Source organism: Anarhichas minor, unplaced genomic scaffold, assembly GCF_050575085.1.
Source record: "Anarhichas minor isolate MPS153535 unplaced genomic scaffold, ASM5057508v1 ptg000004l, whole genome shotgun sequence".
NCBI lineage: Eukaryota > Metazoa > Chordata > Actinopteri > Perciformes > Anarhichadidae > Anarhichas > Anarhichas minor.
The window spans coordinates 5,737,416-5,755,706 of record NW_027466450.1 but is presented as its reverse complement, the minus strand read 5'-3'; the positions used below and the strand labels follow the sequence as shown (position 1 = coordinate 5,755,706).

The following is an 18,291-nucleotide window of genomic DNA, read 5'->3' as shown; positions in this document are numbered from 1 at the left end:
TGGCATTTCCCAGTCTACCAGCTGCTGCAAACAGTGAACCTTAAAGGTCTATTGCTGTTAGATTACTTTGTTAATTTGTAACCAACAGATAATCCAGCAAACTTAATTTCAGCCACAGTGCGACATGTTTAATGTGTTATTTACTGAGCTGTAGTGTAATAATAAAATGTGGCTTAATCTTCCCTGGCTAACAATATTAGCATTCTTCCTCAAGCATCATGATGCACCAAAAACTGTACATCAGTTGATTGGAAAAATACATACGTAGCATGTTTAATAAACAGACTAATGATAAAAAAAAAAAGAGCCAAATAGCCAATTAGTGCAAACACTGTGCTACAGCAGAAAGCTGTTCGTTACAGGCAACTCAGGAATAATTTGAGTTCCAGTGCTAATTTAATGGTCGAAAAGTTCATCACAAAATAACAATTAAAGTCAATACCGTGCTATCGGTGTTTGCTGGTTTTTCCATAACAGTACTGCCACATCTACACAGACTGTGTAATGGATTACCTCTCATATATGTATAAACATATATATATTTTCAGATGGCTATTTCAGTTATTCTGGCGACTCAGACCTCTGCTGGATGATGGGGATTGAGGTCCCCAAACTCTCTAGTACTAATAATCATAAAGGTGTAAATTGACTGACCCTAACAGGTGCAATAAAACAGGAGAGTGGGGAGATGCAGCAGTTGAGCACTCATCTGTACACACCCACACAGTCCTCAGGCGAGGTTTAATCAGACGAAATGAGTGAAAACACCTGGGTCGACCACGGTAAGGGTTTTAATGTCAATGGAGCTGCTGTAATACAGCAAACTTTTACATGCAAGAAAAAATACTTCACAACACCCATGTTTGCTTATCGTTTGTCTTGTGGGTTTGATTTTCTGACAATATTTATGACAAATGTAGTATTTTTTGAGAGCCGACACTCAAATCAAGGATTTTAGAGTATTTTTGAACGTATCAAAGAGAGGGTTTGTACTGTCAGAACTACAGTACAACACACTGATGAGTAAATAAATGTGGATCACCTATATAAGATGTTTCAGCTCTTGGCAAGTTGATTCGAACAATGAATTGAAATGGATAGAAACCAATGGCTGCCTATTGGAAGTAGAAATCCAAATACTTATGTAGTTAATGTGCTAATGCATGCAAACTCATGCAAACTGTAAAACACAAAAGCCCAACTAACTCACACTGACACCGCCTCCAGCCAAGGTGCCCACATTATCAACTGCAGAGTTAAATGCTGATGAAAACTCTTCTCGTGAACAGCTGTAGAAGCTATACAAAAAGCTCCACATTCAATAGGCTCAGTACAGAACTTTGTGACGTCTTTAGCTTTACTCTACTTCACCGAGTCAAACAGCTGAAGAGTGTGGAGGCCTGCTGTGTCTAAAACCCTCAAGGATGGTGCACTTATGCCTGCATGACACTTAATCGAGCCGCCCAATTCAACACCTACCATTTTCGTCAGACAGACAGGTTTCGCACCAGACCAAACTGTGCATTGATTCAATAAACTGTCTATTGATTCTAAAAGGCTGGGCATGTTCTATACTCTGTCTCTCTCTGTCGAGTGCTGCCTTTCTCTCTCTTTCCGTCTCATCTTTAAATTTTTCCATTTTATTTGTGATGGCAGACAAAGCACTTAAAGGGTGAAGCTTTTGACACTCAGGACTTTTGAGCAGATGACAGAGTGCATTAGCTTTTCCACTTTATGCAAATATTGACCCACTTTGTCACTAAAAAGGCGTATAGAGGACTATTTTTGCCCAATTCAAAGTGAGGAAAGTGTGTCATGACCCAGTACCACATAGTGAAACCTGTGTGAAGTACTGCCGGATCGCTTCCCTTATGCTATACCCTTTCTTGGCGTTAAACATTAATCATGATTGACAGATTGGCGTGCGTTTGAACTCCTCCCAGAGGAGGAAGCCATAAGAAACACCTTTTTTTAACAAGCGCTCAAAATGAAATGGCTGTGTAGTCTGGAATTTTCCGTCAGACGAGGTCAATAAAAGGAGTGTTAATTCCTGTGGGTCTGAATGAAAGCTAAATGCAGTCAACAGTGTCATACTCGGGAGCAGAACAATGTTTAAAGGACAGCATTTTTAAAAGCCTCCCAGACTGCCCTGTCAGGTCTGTCTACAGCCACAAATGGAAAATAAATTGTGAAACTGCAGTTGTTTCAACACACTTAATGTGCTGCTTTGAATTCATATTAAGGAAATCATTACTGAATAGTGAAAGTTGACATTTGCATTTATTTCCATGTCACTGTGCTCCGTAGAAATTGAACAACACATTAATAAATTTAGTTAACCATTTGGCTTTTTCTCTATGTGTTTTCAGGAGGGTTTCACAATCATCTCCTTTGACCAGCTTACTCTGTTGTTGTGTTATTTTTGAGCTCACAGTTTGATTTATAAAATGCTGGTAAACCAATGTATAAGGTGGCAGTAATTCAAGTAACCTAAAACGATTCTGACTAGTTTGACATTTTAGGAAATCCTGCCAAAAGTTTGAGGAGCAGATTGATTCCATGCTCTGATGTTTGAATGCTAAATGTGAAGCTAGAGTCAGCAGCCAGTTAGCTTGCCTCTTAAAAAAGACTGGAAGCACAGCTAACCTGGCTCTGCACATATAACCTTTTCACCTCTTCGTTTTTTTTGTACAAATTGAACAAATGAGATACAAATTGTTCATTGGCAAGCTTTAGAGGTGTTTGTGATTTTTGTTATTTTCAGAAAGAGACAGGCTAGCTGTTTCTCCCTATGTCTTTGTCTCTGTGCTAAGCCAAGCTAAATAATTGCTGGCTGTAGCTTAATTTTTTGCGATAGGGAATTTCTGGCAAGAATGCAAAAAGCATATTTCCCAAAATATTGAAACATGAATGTCAATTGTACCGGGTTTTTAAAAAGAGACAAAAGAAACTTGCATCAAATGTATTGATTTTGCAGCAATTCTGAATATACTAATTCAATACTAATTCATACTTGAAATGTATTCATTTATGAGTCCATAAATGAATACATTTATGTAATTCTGTGCCCATGATTGCCCTCCTGGAAGCTACTGGAAGATAAAACATAAAGTGTCCTCTTCACTACGTGCAAGAAACATGATAAGCGCCCTCTAAGATGCCCTTCCATTTTTAAATATATAAATATTCTATTCTCAGATCTCTCTTGCAATAGAGCTGCATCTTTACAGAATGATGTATGTTCACTTGATGTTTCTGAGGTGAATAGCACAATAAAACGTCCATATGTCACAACAGTCGTGATAAGGCCTTCTTATAGAAAGGTGAGTACTAGTACCCTTGAGGGGAGTGGTCCGCAATACAATATTTTCCTTTTTGTCAATTGTTTTTCTATTCTATTGATTTGATTTGTTTGATTGACAAAACATAGGTAATTTTCGACCCAAGATATGAATTGTTGTAGTGGTGATAAACAACATACAGTTTTTTTTTAAAGTATTTGTGATGTTAAGAAACAATTTAGTTGAGGAAACATTGAGTAATAAAATGCATAACATGCAGAGGCGGGTCACGTTTGACACATGAAAATGACATCAACCTGTTACCTTGTTACAACCTAGTTTCCCCTTTTGGATCATGGTATGACAATGTTCATGTAAAATGAGTAAGACAAATGTTAACACCAGTGAGTGTTTCAAGGACATTTTAAATTGTGTCATTAGAAATGAATGCATGCGTTACTGAAGTACTGACTAAATTAATAAACTCTGTGTATCATACTGTACAATGTGATTCTCAAAGCAACACCTCTTTAACATTATGTCAATTCAGAGGCGTCACATTTACATTACTTAATTGGCCACAGTTTTTGCTATTTATGTGCAAGTTTGTTTTCTACACTTAAAACAAACATGCAAATGAACGTAGAAGCACCATTTAAATATATTTGCCCCGAAGGCATGCACGCTGTGCACAATGACATCTCTCGGTTAAAAATGAAAACTGCACTCTCAATAATGCTTATGTTTTGTGTTTGCTGTTGTTTCCCCACCAACAGTTTCCATCCAAGTGGAACCATCTCCCATAGCATTTGGTGGAGGTGGAAGACGAGCTCTTAATCGGCTGTGTTATTGAATTATTGAATTAAAAGCTTAAGTACTCAGGGTGAGCATGTCAATTTTTCACAACTGAATGGTACACTGCTCATTCCATTTTCATCCGAATAGATCATTTGTGTATGTAAAATGTAGAAGAATGGAGGTATTACACAGATCTGTTTCATTGTCTGTAATTCCCTTTCACTGTGACTGTAATCATTCTGAGAGACAAGTCATATTCATTCAACACTGCAAGCTAGTCCTTAATCTGCATTCAGCTCCCCTCAACAGCATATCACTTGCATATATACTATAGCACAGTGTTAATTAAGAAATGGTTTGGTTCAAAGCAAACGTTGCATAATTATGGTGGAAGTGGAAGTTTAACCTGTTTTAGTTCCTTGTGATTTAAAACAGTGATGTTGTGTTAAAAAAATTGGAGAAGAGTGTTGCAGCAAATGGTTCAGCCCTTTTCTACTTGACATTCTGCTCACCTGTCTTCATCCCCCGTGCTCTGATACCCTGGGACTGATACAGATAAAATGATGCGATGTTTCTGTCTGTATTTCAATGGGATGAGTTGCTGTGACCCACGCAATCTCCCTCTCAAAGAGTATTTCAACTTATGCAGATGAGCTCATCAGAGCTGCCTGCTGAGATGAAACATCTAGGTCTGGAATTGTGTCAATACCAGCACCAAAACAAATGCAAATCAAAATCCAAATTAATGTGTTTTCCCTGAGGAGAAACTGAGTCGTACTTATAGTCAGCTCTCAGTAGATGACAGGATTCTGTTATCCAGAGCTCATGAAAAACAAGGCATTCTCAAACCATTCTTCACCGAGCCGGGGTACAAAAGTCAGCGTCTCCAGATGGAGAAACTAAACTAAAGTAAAAGAAACAGGATGGTTTTGTGTGATGATTTCGCAGATTCAAAACAGAAAACACTTCTATATTTCCAGTATTCCTAAAGTTTAGTGATCTATCCCGGTAAACATATATCCGTGTTTATATTTAATCTGTCTATGTATACTATGTTGAGCAGATGTAGCGGATATGTGCCGGTTTTCTAAACCAAAATAATCTGGTCACAGCAACAATTATATCCCCATCTTCTGCTTTAAAGAATGCCAAGCAGCCAAGTTAAAAAAAAAAAAAAACAGGTCATGTATGGTGAGAAATGAGCGAATAGATGGATTGCAGCGGTTTAGGCTGTTGTGATATGTCTGTGGACTGTGGCCCTCTGTCACTACACCCACCCGTTCTGCATTTGATTGAACACTAAATAGTGCACAATTCATACAGCATAAACAGCATATTTGCATACGGCTCTTTTAAATCTAATGAAAAATGATGGACATGTGGAAATTTCTTCAGTGAAGATGCTGTGTTTTCATTTGTTGTATAATTCTTTCTTTATTTGCTTGTGATAACCTTTCATTTGTTCAGTCCTTTGCTGCTGAGATGACCCACTTCCACTCACAGGGATCATTCAAATGTCCCTTTGTTCATTTATTTCTTGTTTGTAATCGCTAGCTGTAGCTGAATGATAACTTTCTACTTTTTTTGTTAGATCATGTCTCGTCATTTGTCAAGACACATTCATAAATAAACCTATAATCACAAATAGACATTAACTGACAGCAACTCCACATTATGATGCATAATAAAAGCATTGAGCAGAGAAAGTCAACTCATGTTTTGTTGGATTTTATTTGCGTTTTGAATATAAATAGCCGTGTAAAATGTTGATTGTGTTTCGTTTTTTTTAAGTTCCCCTAACTAAGATCTAGACTACTGCTAGATAACGTGTGCTGGTATACCGTATAGCTAAAGATGGCATATTTGCAGACATAGCTTTAAGCACCTTGTAGACATGAACACACTTCTCTCACATAAAAACATGACAGCTCCGAAAGCTGTCACCAGTCAAAAAAAAAAATGCCTTCCATGCACACAGTGTATACAAATTTAATAAAATACACAACAAGTACAGTAGCCCACATTCACGTGTAAGCTCAGCTTATTTTCACATAAACTGCAGAGGACGACAATAAAATTACAAATACTTTCTTAAAAAACTGTTTTATAGGAACCTCAAATGGTTTTATGAAAAGGGACATTCCCTGTTGCACCACCATTAACAGTTCATAAGACACTTCACTTTTGTATTTAACGTCACTGATATGTATTTCAGTTGCCTGTGATATTCAAAGAGATGTTCCTTATACACTAAATGGAGACAGGAAGCTTCACTGTACAAAAGCAGACAGGACTCAATAACAGTAGCAATTTGTTTCACAGCCTCACGAAATTGGAGCTTGAAATGGGTAAAATACAGACATCTAAATTGACAGGTACAGTACACCATAAAAACACTTGAAGTCAGGTAAGCACTGATTTTCTTCCCAAAACTTCACAGCAGTCAAGGACACATATTTCACCTAAACACGACAAGTCACAAACTAAAGAAACAAACAAACAGACAAAGCAGATGGTTTTTGGTTATACAATGCGTGTCTGGACACCTTTGCGGGTCAAAATAAATCACCTCTTGGTCATTAACCTGTAATATTATCATCACACTCCCGGCAGGTGAGAGCGAGTGGGATCACCTGGCCTGTCAGTTACCAGAGTCCCGTGGGTCGAGAGCACAATCGGACCCCCCACACTCCTGGCTGATGACAGAGCTGTGAATGAGGCTGCTTGACAGGGACTTAGGCCTGAGCTCGCGGGTCAGGTAGGAGGGCTCCTCCAATTCGGTGTGCAGTGGGGAGCACTGGCCATCTGGAGGGCCATAGGCACTGCTGTCGGAACCGCCCTCCCTCTCTTCTTTGGACTCTTGGTTGGCCAAGTCCAGGGGCATACTACTCTTGGTGGGACTACTGGACACAGATGGACTCTCCAGTAGCGGTGGGCTTAGTGCACGCTGCGATTTTAAGTAAGGTTTGACATTGGCCACAAGGATTGTACTGTCCCGCTGCTCCTTTCCAAACGTGCTGAGGGTTTTTCTGCTGCTGCAGCTGATGGCGCCATAAATCTCTGTCTCTACCATGGCATCCATTCCCACAGGGATGAAAAGGTTGGTGCGATTATCGGCGCTGTCTGCTTGGCTTCCTACCCGTAACTTTGGCATCCAGCATCTGTCAGAATGTCCCAGTGCACGACATTCATCGGTGCAGTGGACTGATTTGTCTTGCTCTGCAAAAAACAGTTAAACATTTGTTATTGGACCCTGCTGGGGTAAGAATAAACAACCTAGAAGGAAATGTAGATGACATTTTGAAGGATGAGCGACAAAAATAAAACACTTGAACAAACACAAAATCCAGTACTATTCTTAAAATCCTACCAACAATATATTTCTTGATATGAGTTATTTAGTATGCATCACTAGAATTTTTCCGGAAAATAAAATAAGAACCAGCAGCCTGCAACATCTATGGGAGAGTTCAACTTTAGCAATGTTATGCAGATTTTGCTTTGATATTCTAGACATCACAAACAATGCAGACTTAAAATGGCGAGTCATATATATGTCATGCTGGTCAATGTAGCAAACGTGTGATTCAATCTATCCATGAAACCTTCTCCCTCGGCTATTCTCAAAAACCTGTGTAGGCGTTTCCTGGAAAATATCATCTGGTGCAGAGGAAGTGATTTGTTGTTCATTTACATTTCCAGCAGCAGTTTGTGTTGAATCCACATAAAAACAACTGTGAAATTTGCATGAGAAACCAAAACTGTAGTTAGAATGTTGCTCGTTAGAATATTGTTAGAACTCATTTTTGTATTTTTCACAAATCATAGATGGGAATTTATAGGTGTTCATTTTGGATATTCAGAAATTGGGTGAAAATCCGATCAATATCTAAATCTGATCTTGGAAATTCCATTTGTAGCACATTAGTTGGACCTCTAGTAATTCTTATAATTACTTTGAGGGACTCCGGTGCATATCTCAGCAGCTCATTTGCGTTCCGTGCCCATTTTTCATTTCACTTCTTATTAATGGACCTACATTGTGACCTGTCCTTGCCAAAAGAGGACCTTATTTACGATAAACTGTGTTGTTGTTTTTCTTGCAGCAAGGAATACAAACTACTTTTGGATGTGTGGAAACATGAAGACGTTAAATTCATCTAAACTGAGTCATTGTAAGTATTAACTCAGTGTCACTAGAGTGACACTAGTAGTAGAATTTCGAATGGAGGGGTCGCTCGATGCAAGGAAACATGCAACCTTTTCTTCTTGACAACTTTTTGTTGATTGCAGTGGTTTCCTGATTATTCCATGCCTGTAGTAGACTACAGATGCAGTTGATGCTGAAAAGCCAAATGCCACAGGACTGTGCAACATGGAGTAATTGTTTATTAGTGTCAGCGCAAAAAGTGGAGCAAGGAGTAAGGCTCTATCTTTGTGCCGTAACTCAGTCTTTTATATTTCATACCACATCTTACCCAGGTAGACATGAAATACGGAGAGCGACACATAGAATGAGCCAATTTCCATGGTGTTATGATAAAGAAGGTGTCAATTGTTCTTTAGCCATTACATTACGCTATCAAAATCAATTTGACAATGATGCATCGAGGTATTTTGCATGTAGAGGCATGAAACAACATGTCAAATGTGTTTTTGTAAATTGATAGTAAATGGCAGTTTACCGTCATTTGTTTTACATTTAGAAAAAGTATGAATTTAATCATCCTGTTGTTCTGATGACTGATTTAACTTAACCCCAATACATTTGTTTTCTTTGCTGTGATTGCCATGTCATGACATCTTTGCAAACTAAAATAGAAATAAAGATAACTGAATTGGTCTGAATTTGGTTATTTATGAAATTTTTGCACATTGTGTTTTTTGTAAAACTACAACAATAAGAAATGACTGAATGGGCCGGTAAAACACATACAAAATACATACACCACATCTGCAACATCACCAACTCTCTCCCCACAGGAACCAAGTGTTCTTGGTAAAATTTTGACAAAAAATATAAAAAGTTCTCAGTCACACATCAACACTTCAGTCCTCTCTTTTAAATGCATCTCCAATAATTCCAACCAAAATATCAAACTCATGTTTTATATTTGTTTTTCACAACATGGCTTGATGCTCCACTGATCAGCTCACGTGGCTTTGGTCTATAAATAAGGCTTCTCTATCTTGCTGTGAATGAAACAATTAATCTCCTTTCCAAACGTAACCCTGATGAGGATGGGAATATCATCCTGGAATGAGGGAAAGCTCCACATGACCAGACTCTTCCAAGAGGAGGTGGGGAGCTCCTCTTGTTCAATGGCATGAGTACCTTCCTCGCACACGCGCCTCGGCCAGTTTGCTGGAGGAAGTTCTAACAACAACAAAAAAAAAAAGATACCAACTCTGCTACACAACCCCCAAGAGATGTGAAAACCAGCTCCATGTGCCACACATGCAAGGCAAGCTCATTTGCAAAGTATTGCCAATATCACATCCTGCTGCTGAAGTCCATGCACACACACACACAGACACTTGCAGCCGTAGGACAAAATGGAACAGTACATTTGATGACTGGAAAGAGATTTAACAAGCTAAATGGGGCTGTTAATTTTACACCATAACTGTTTTAGATATTTAACAAAGAATGCTTACATTGAGAACATTAAAGGAAAATGCATTTCTTAATTTTAAATAAATATGTATCACGTATGTCCATTATGGGCTACAGTCATTTGTTTATGACATAATATATATTTTTATGTGCATATTAAAGTTTTTTGTAATTGCCAAAACACAATTTCTGAAACTAAAGCCCTTTTTGTCAGAACTCTACACTCAAAAAAGCAAAAATATATACACAAAAAATAAAAATATCTTGCATCTCTTGCAAAAGCAAACACTACATTCCAAACTATATAAACTGTTCTAAGAATGTTCATCTTGCATCACAGTTTTACACACAAACACCAAACAAATAGCTCTGTCCGCATGCCAACCACACACTGATGTAGTATAAACCACTAATATCTAAAAAAAAGTCTTTGACATTTTCATTTGAAGCATGCTTTAAAAATAGACTATAAACACAAATGCAATGGGGAAAAAAAATAATTTGTTTATTGCCAGTAATCATATGCTCCTAACAATATCAGACAAATGTACTAGTTGGAGACACTGAAGGTCACATTATCTTTCATGCACTGGTCAATTTTGAGATTTTGGGCTATTTTGGTTCCGTAAAATGTCTTTTCTCAGACTAATGGAACAAAACAAAAAAACTTTAAAAACACAAATTCTGATGTTTATTTTACTAAACTTCTGTCTCCTAAATCAACCAGAGTTAGCATTAGATGTCTCATATACCTATCTGACACAGAATTTCAAAAAGATTGTATGACTAAAATAATTGTCTTGGGGAAATTTCGTAGTGTTAAAATGTTTTCCCAATTCACCTGTAACTGAAGATGACATTAACATATTACTGAATTGTACTGTAAACAAAATACAGTATATTGCAATTACTTCCTCTAATTGGCCTTCATTAGTTATGTACACCAATAATCAAACCTGAATTCTATTGATTGTGTGCAAAGTCTGATATCTACGTGATCTAATTGGTAACAGGTGTTTTCACAGGTGCATTCTGGGTGAAAGAGATTGATAATTTGAGTGTAGTCTTTCAATGTCAGTGTTCAGCAAACAACACACACAGAGTTTTAGTTTTGAATTATGTGTCTAACTGTGTGTAATTATGTGGAAAAAGTGTGTTTTAGAATTTTAAACTTTGTGTAAAGCAGGCAATGTGCTTATGGTTTAGCATACCGGGTCAATAGGCTACATATGCTCTCTCTCCCTTTCCCATGTGTTAACGGGATGTTGGGTATACTTTGTGTATATTCTTTTGCAGGGTGGCAGCCTGTTAATGTTGTATTTATCGTTGTAACAATGCTGCACTCTTGGCCAGGTCTCTCTTGAAAAATAAATAAATTCTCAACAAGACTTTTATCTTGTCAAATAATCGAGATTGGAACGAAATGAATGGGAGAATGTCTCATGTAGTATAAATGTAGTTAGTTTAAAATTAAATTAGATCACAATGATGACCCTAATTAGATAGGCATGGTAAATATATTTATATATATATATATATATTATATATATTTTCCCCTCCGTCATGTAACATATTATGTGAACTTGCATTGTTAAATTGTTAGCAAAGACCGTCCTGGTGCTATTTCTGTAAGGACTAAGACAGAGAGAAAATACACATTTGAGTTCAAAATACATTTTACATCAAAAGGGAGAACTAAATGATGGCTGTGATATAGCAAAACCACAACGCAGATCCTGCATATTGTAACTGCCATGCTTTGAAGCAACACCCTAGATTACAGCTCTGTGCCCCATTTGTGTTTCTCTGTGGGGTTTTTTTTTTCTAACGCCTTGGAGAAAAGTATTTTTTTGGCCCGGATACATGAGGCCAGAACAATAAGCATAAGCGAGGGGAAGCAGGTAGATGCTGAATTCATTTCCATGGTACCTATCACCACTGCAGAGGAGCTAGCAGATGATGCTGATGCGAGGGGATGTATCTGCTTAGAAGGTTAAGAAAAAACACAATACGTTTTTCTTGTCATTGTGCTATTTGTCTCACTATAACCAGGATCAATTCAAGGATCATGTCTGCATGTTTACATTTAATGCTTACAATAGATAAAGATTTGTGTTGGTTTTTTTCTGTCATAATCACACCTTTGTGATCACATGATATAGTTTGTGTAACAGCTATTAAGAACATTAAACAATGTATAAATAAATACATGTATCATTGTTAGTAGCTTCATCATTTCTATCATTTCAAAACAAAATGCAGACGGAAGATAATGAGGAAGTGACAGTGCTTTCATCTATTGTGCCGGGCAGTGTCTTTCCATTTCCATTTTTCATTTCATCCCTGAATAAAAAAATGTTAAATAATAGCTCTGAAATGACAGAGTTATACAATGGCTTTATAGAGTCCACTGCATTTACATATTCACATAACAGAATCATGACAAAGTGACAAAGTAGCTGTGATCGTATGGGCCACTGTGAGCGAAACACTATACCATGTTCTCAAAAAACTGCCTGCCCATTATAAATAGAATCAGAGAGAGCCTAGCAACATACCCACTGTGCATCTGGTGTCTGTGAGAGTGATACATATTCAGAGTGCATGATGGTGGAAGCTGCACAGGTGCATATATTACCTGTATCAAAGCAGCCAGGAGACTAGAGGGATGGTAAAGGTAAAGACATAAAAGCAATACTACTTAACCCACAAGCTTTTGTGTTGGTGCATTTGGAACTAAAATTCTGTGGTGTCTCCATTTTGGATAATAGTGCTATCTTGTCAGTATCTGCAAAACAGTGGCTTTGTAGTTCAATACATGTAACTGCATGTCTGTGTGAGTGAGAGCGAGAGACAAAGGAGTATGTGGGTTGGAGGGTGATGTTTTGTCTGATCAGGTCTAAGGCATTATGCGTAATGTAGATCTCCCATCTTGTACTCAGCAGACAGTGACACCATTTAATGTTCAACTGGCCAACCCCCCCAAGAGAACACTGTTTAATCCAACCATTAGTTTTATTTTAACTGCATTTCCCACATGCAAACAGGAAGGCATTAGCATAACATATCAATATTAAAAGCTATGCCCCACTTCTTTGCATTTCTCTTATCTGACGAATGCAGGTCTCTAAATTAACTGACATTCCTGTCAAGCAAGCGTCTGCGCTGCAAATGTAAATATTTAGTCTTGCATGTACAAAACATCTCTTTCAATATCTGTCTGTCTATATGATTGGCCTTAGAACTGGGGCGGAATCAGATTCAGAAATGTGCTGCAAAAAATTGTGATTGAATTTACACCTCCCACAGAGTCAAGTTTGGTCTGCCATAATTCCTCGCTGCACACAAACACACATACACAAATGCACAAAAGTGAGATAGACAGATAGAGAGAGATACACACATCCTTCTGGCAGCCGCAAGAGTGTTTCCATCTCTGCCCTCCTGAGCATGCCACAAACAAACAGTTCATAGCAATGTAAATGGTGTGGAAAGTACTGCATAGGGACCTGATGACCAAAGCCAATCTCTTGCAAGGCTCACACAAGGAAATGAGAAACACTCAAGTTCCCCATTATCTTTTATCTCAGCAGTGAGAGTTGCTTTCATTTTTTCAGTTTATATCCACAATAGCTAAATATATCAGTCCCTATCGGGTCAACCATGTTGCAACGGATTGACAATCATCTATGATTACACTCCTGGCAGTGCGGATCGTTTCAGATTTGTGAAATAAAATTCAACATTTCTATTTTCAGTTGCAAAACAAAACTCCTCGCAAAACAATGTAACCAGCGCAAAACCGATAATAACTGAGAAAAATATTTTCAAGCAAAAGGTGGAAACACTGTCATGTTGCACAAGAAATACCTGTCATTTTGCACTGCAAGTGTCTATCATGCTTTCTTGTCTCTGTTGTGTTATTCAAGACATTCATGCGGTGAACCTGTGTTCAAATAATGACGTGATCAAAAGAGACACAGACGGAGGTACACTTTGCCATGCATATGAGCTCGTTTGATGGCAAAATCAGACACATGATGTTTGAACATTCTACCTTCAGCCAATGGATTCTTTTATCCTTTTAAACTAGCATCTACCTTCCACTCTGGTGCCTTCATGTCATCTTTGCAACACACCTCAGGCTGTCTGCAATGTAAAGCAGTACAGCGTAACACTACCTGCATCTAATGAGAGTGTGGATTTACATCTTCTGTGTTAACTATTTGTCTGCTTTGTACCCAGAGGCTGGTGGACCTCCACTTAAACACCAGTGGGCCGCATCTTCTCAGTGCATAAAGTTTACAAAATGTGCAGTAGCTTTCAAGAGTAAGTTAGGCATCTTCAAGATGTCAGGAAGAGAGTGCATCCACTCACCCTGCTCAAAAGGCTGGCCATTAACCGCTGTTGCTTTCATCTTGAGGGCCTCCCTAGCAGACGTGTCGCAGTGTGAGCCTTTATTAGTATCCTGGTCACTGTCAGCCTGGTCACTATCACCATGGCCACTGTCTCGGAGGCTTGCTCGTTCTGCATCCTTAAATGTTGAGCTGCAGCAGAATGGAAGGATAGAAAAAAAGAAACATGAGTTGCCATTACCTCTGCGTGAGCGTTCCTATGTGATAGCCATAGTCAGCTGGCTTGATACGAAGATGAAGAAGCTAAATGCACTGGTCAGGAAGCCTTTGTGAGAAAGCTCTTACCTTTGAACAAATGGCTGCCTGCTGCCAGCATAATTGGGCTCTGTGGGGAAATTTTCTGTCTGGAAATGAGAGGAAAACAATATTTAGAATTGGTCAAGTTAAAACTGTGTTGCATTTTTCCACAATAGTAAACATTGACATTACATTCAGACACAAACACAGAAATGTTCTTATATCTTTATCATAACACCTGAAAGATGTCAATAAAAGCCATAGAGCACCTGCCAGTGATGATGGCACTATAAGAACAACCCTCCATTGTGACCATATGTGCCGCCTTGGCAAGGCAAGGGAGAAAAGCATTAGCCACTGTCAACGGCATCCTTTTTCCCTATCTTGAGAATAATGTGTTTGTGTTGATCACACCCACATACCCTAGTGACTGGTGACAGTGCCAGGCCTTGTCATCTGTGTTATCGTCTCCAAATGAGACTGTCTGTGAGACTGTCCTAGATATTTACATCGTTTACAACAGATAATTCTGCTGCGCTAAACAGCACTACAAGCCCATGCTGTCAAATTAGCATGTTAGCTGGCTCATGCGCACAGCCCTGCCATCTCTACAAGGCAAGGCTGGACCTATTAATGGCCTTATCATGCCAATTTTGGATGCGGATGGGCGGATCTGGCCCATATTTGTGGGGAGCAAAAAAATGCGATTGTAAGGTTATGCTGTGTGCATCTAGCTGTCTGGTGCACATTGGTTCAGTAATGTGATCGGACAAGCTGCTCAAACACCTGTCCAATCCCACATTTCAGGCAGGGTTTTGTTTTCACTCTATAGCAGTGGATCTGGCAGGGTCACAGCAGCCTTGTTCAAGATTCACGCTGTTTGCAAGTCTAACTGAGAGGACTTTCTGATTATGCGGGCCACCTGTATCATTTTGCAGAGAGGACTTGGAGTAATTTCTAAAATGATTCAAATTCCTAAAATGCAGAGAGACGAAAGTATCTCAAGTAAAATGCCATTGAGAACACAAGAAAATGTTCAAACACTAAGTTTCCATGTGATTCTGAGAATATTTCACAACGGGGAAAGAAAAAGTGATAATAATGATGTCTGCTCACAGTGACAGAGTTTCTCTTTTTCAGTCGATTACCTTTCTTTTGTCAGATTTGTATGGCAAAGCAGATAAGCGAGAATAAAGGGCAGATAAAGAATACAGTGCAGTATCCTCCTTACCTGTATCACCGACATCCTATTCGCTGGAGTGTCTGTGCTAAGCCCGGCAAAGCTGGAGTGGCAACCTCCCCTGGGGACTGTCAGGCTGTTTGGGGTGGTTTTCAGGTACATGACCTCTGACCTGGGCAGTGTGAGCGGCAGAGGACTCTGGTAGTCAAAACATATTGGTGAAGTGATGAGAGAAGGACTGCTCACCACATTCATCCGGCTCGCAGAATCTCTCTCTTCCATCTCACTCTGCACCAGCATGATGTCACTCTTGTTGATCCTTTTCTTTTTGCCTTTCCCCACTGGAGGATTGGAGTACTCAGCCATGCGGCAGTTATAATTCCCAGTCTCCTTATCTTGATGTTTGGACTTGACAGCGATGGCGGTCATGACTGCTAAGAGCATGACAGAGATAATGCAGAGGGTAACTATGAGGGGCAGGGATACATCCCACTGCTGCTGTTCCCCGCTCGCGCTGGAACCCCCTCCTGCTGTCGTTTCTGTGTTTGCCTTAATGATCAGCTTAGCCACGGCAGATAAGGGGGGCTTGCCATGGTCAGTTACCTTCACCACCAGCTCAACCGCTGGGGCGACCTCTTCCCAAAGAGCATGAGCAGTTCTGACCTCCCCTCCCACCGGATCCATCTCAAACAGGTGGTCGTCATTTCCCTCTGTGATCTCATAGGTCAAATGTCCACTTTCTCCGTGGTCATGGTCCACCGCTTTCACTGTAGCAACGATGTATCCAATACCGACGTTTCTAGGCACTGTGATTTCAGCTGTATCATTCTGCAGAAGGGGTAAAATAATAACTGGGAGATTGTCGTTGACGTCAAGAACATTGACCCGTACTATAGAAGTGCTCTCCATGTGAGGGGATCCTCCGTCTTTAGCTTGAACTTTGAACTCAAAGGATTTTGTTTGCTCGTAATTGAAAGAGCGTGAGGCATATATGGCTCCATTGGTGGGATTGACAGATACATAGGTATACACGGAAACATCTCCTATGTGCGATGGCAGAATGGAGTACGACACTGTTCCATTTCGACCTACATCTGGGTCGTGGGCCAGAACAGAGCCCAAATATTCCCCCGGGATGTTGTTCTCAGGCACCTGTAGCACATACACTGTCTTTGTAAAGCGGGGTGCGTTGTCATTCTCATCCAAAATGTTCACAGTAAACGACTTAGTGTAGTTCAAAGACGGGATCCCATTGTCTCTCGCCACTATTGTCACATTGTATTCATCTTTCATTTCCCTGTCCAGGGGTCTGTCTGTGAGCAGCGTGTAAAAATTATCATTGTTCTCCTGCAGTCTGAAGGGTACATTTCCCAGCACCCTGCACTGAAGTTGACCATTTCGGCCAGAGTCTTTATCTGTCACTCTCACCAGCGCTATGACAGATTCTGGAGGTGCTGCCTCACTGATGGCTCCTTGCCGGACAGAAACAAAAGTTATTATTGGCGAGTTGTCATTTTTGTCAAGCACTTTGACAGTTATTTTACAGTGACCCGGTATCGGGTTGGGCCCGAGATCCTTAGCTTGAACATCAAACTCTATGATTGGATTCTCCTCATAGTCAATGTCTCCCTGGACCTTGATGATGCCAGTATTGGAGTCAATGGAGAACAAATCTTGGATTCTCTCAGATGCATATCCAGTGAAGGAATAGACCACCTGCCCGTTGCTTCCCTCATCTTGGTCAGTGGCATTTAAATCTATGAGTACTTTTCCAGGAGGTGAATTCTCTGGAATCTCAATCACATAAGAGGATTTCTCAAACACTGGGCTATTGTCATTCGAATCAGTCACTCTGATGTTGATTTGCATGGAGCCTGATCTTGGATACTCCCCGCCATCAATTGCTGTGAGGAGGAGGGTGTGATGACTCTGATCCTCCCTATCCAGAGGTCTCTGAACCACCAGCTCTGGATATATAGTCCCATCGCCCCTCACTTTTAAATCCAAAGAAAATGTATTGTAATCATCTCTCGTGACCTGGTAAGTCTTTATCCCATTTTCCCCAGAATCGGAGTCATGTGCAATAGTGAGGGGGAAGCGTGTCCCAGCAGCTGCATTTTCTGAAATATCAATATTAACATGATCTGAAGGAAAACTGGGCGAGTTGTCATTTATGTCCAGTATATCGATCTTGATCATGCATATTTCCTTGTCGTTGGCAAACACCTCCATAGAGAGCTGGCACTTTGGGTTGCGCCTGCATAACGTCTCCCTGTCAATCCTTTGTTTGGTGAAGATTAGTCCACTCTCCGGGTCAACATCCACCAGGTGTGGAGCAGAATTCTCCAGTACTCTAAAGTTGGATTTTTTCCCCCTCTCCATGGTCCCATAGCCGGCATCTTTTGCTATATTACCTATAACAGTGCCAGGTCCTTGCTCCTCCGGGACAGAATAATTGAGATTTTTCAATGTCAGGGCTTTAACCCACAGCAGAAAGAAAATGGGTACAGAGAGACGCATCCCTTCAACTGGATATGCGGTAGTGGCAGACAGAAAAAAAAAATCCTCGTTGACTTTCAACCTGTTGATTACGGCAAACCTAGAGGAATAAACCCGAACCAGGCATGCGGTTGACGCCGATCCCACACTATTTGGGTATTCAATCGATGTGTGTATCCTTATTGCCTTTAATTCTGTATTTTAATCTCTTTCACATGCCGCTCGGCTATGATGAACACTTTCTGTAAACAAAGATGACCGCCC

At 39.8% G+C, this 18,291-nt stretch overlaps 1 protein-coding gene across 1 annotated transcript; it reads right to left on the bottom strand.

The window, feature by feature from the left end:
- Window positions 1-6,720: 6,720 nt before the first annotated feature.
- Window positions 6,721-18,048, bottom strand: LOC142971274 (protocadherin-17-like). Its single transcript, XM_076111930.1, has 4 exons — window positions 15,580-18,048; window positions 14,397-14,455; window positions 14,074-14,243; window positions 6,721-7,298 (listed from the first exon to the last, which is right to left on the bottom strand). Exons 1-4 carry the CDS (start codon window positions 18,046-18,048, stop codon window positions 6,721-6,723), a joined length of 3,276 nt encoding a protein of 1,091 aa, XP_075968045.1.
- Window positions 18,049-18,291: the final 243 nt, after the last annotated feature.

Coding starts and splice junctions, on each gene's coding strand:
- LOC142971274 (XM_076111930.1), bottom strand. CDS start 18,048: ATGCGTCTCTCTGTACCCATTTTCTTTCTGCTGTGGGTTAAAGCCCTG. Junction 14,244..14,396: donor AGGCAGCCATTTGTTCAAAG/GTAAGAGCTTTC, acceptor ATTCTGCTGCAG/CTCAACATTTAAGGATGCAG. Junction 7,299..14,073: donor TGGCCAGCCTTTTGAGCAGG/GTGAGTGGATGC, acceptor TGTTTTTTGCAG/AGCAAGACAAATCAGTCCAC.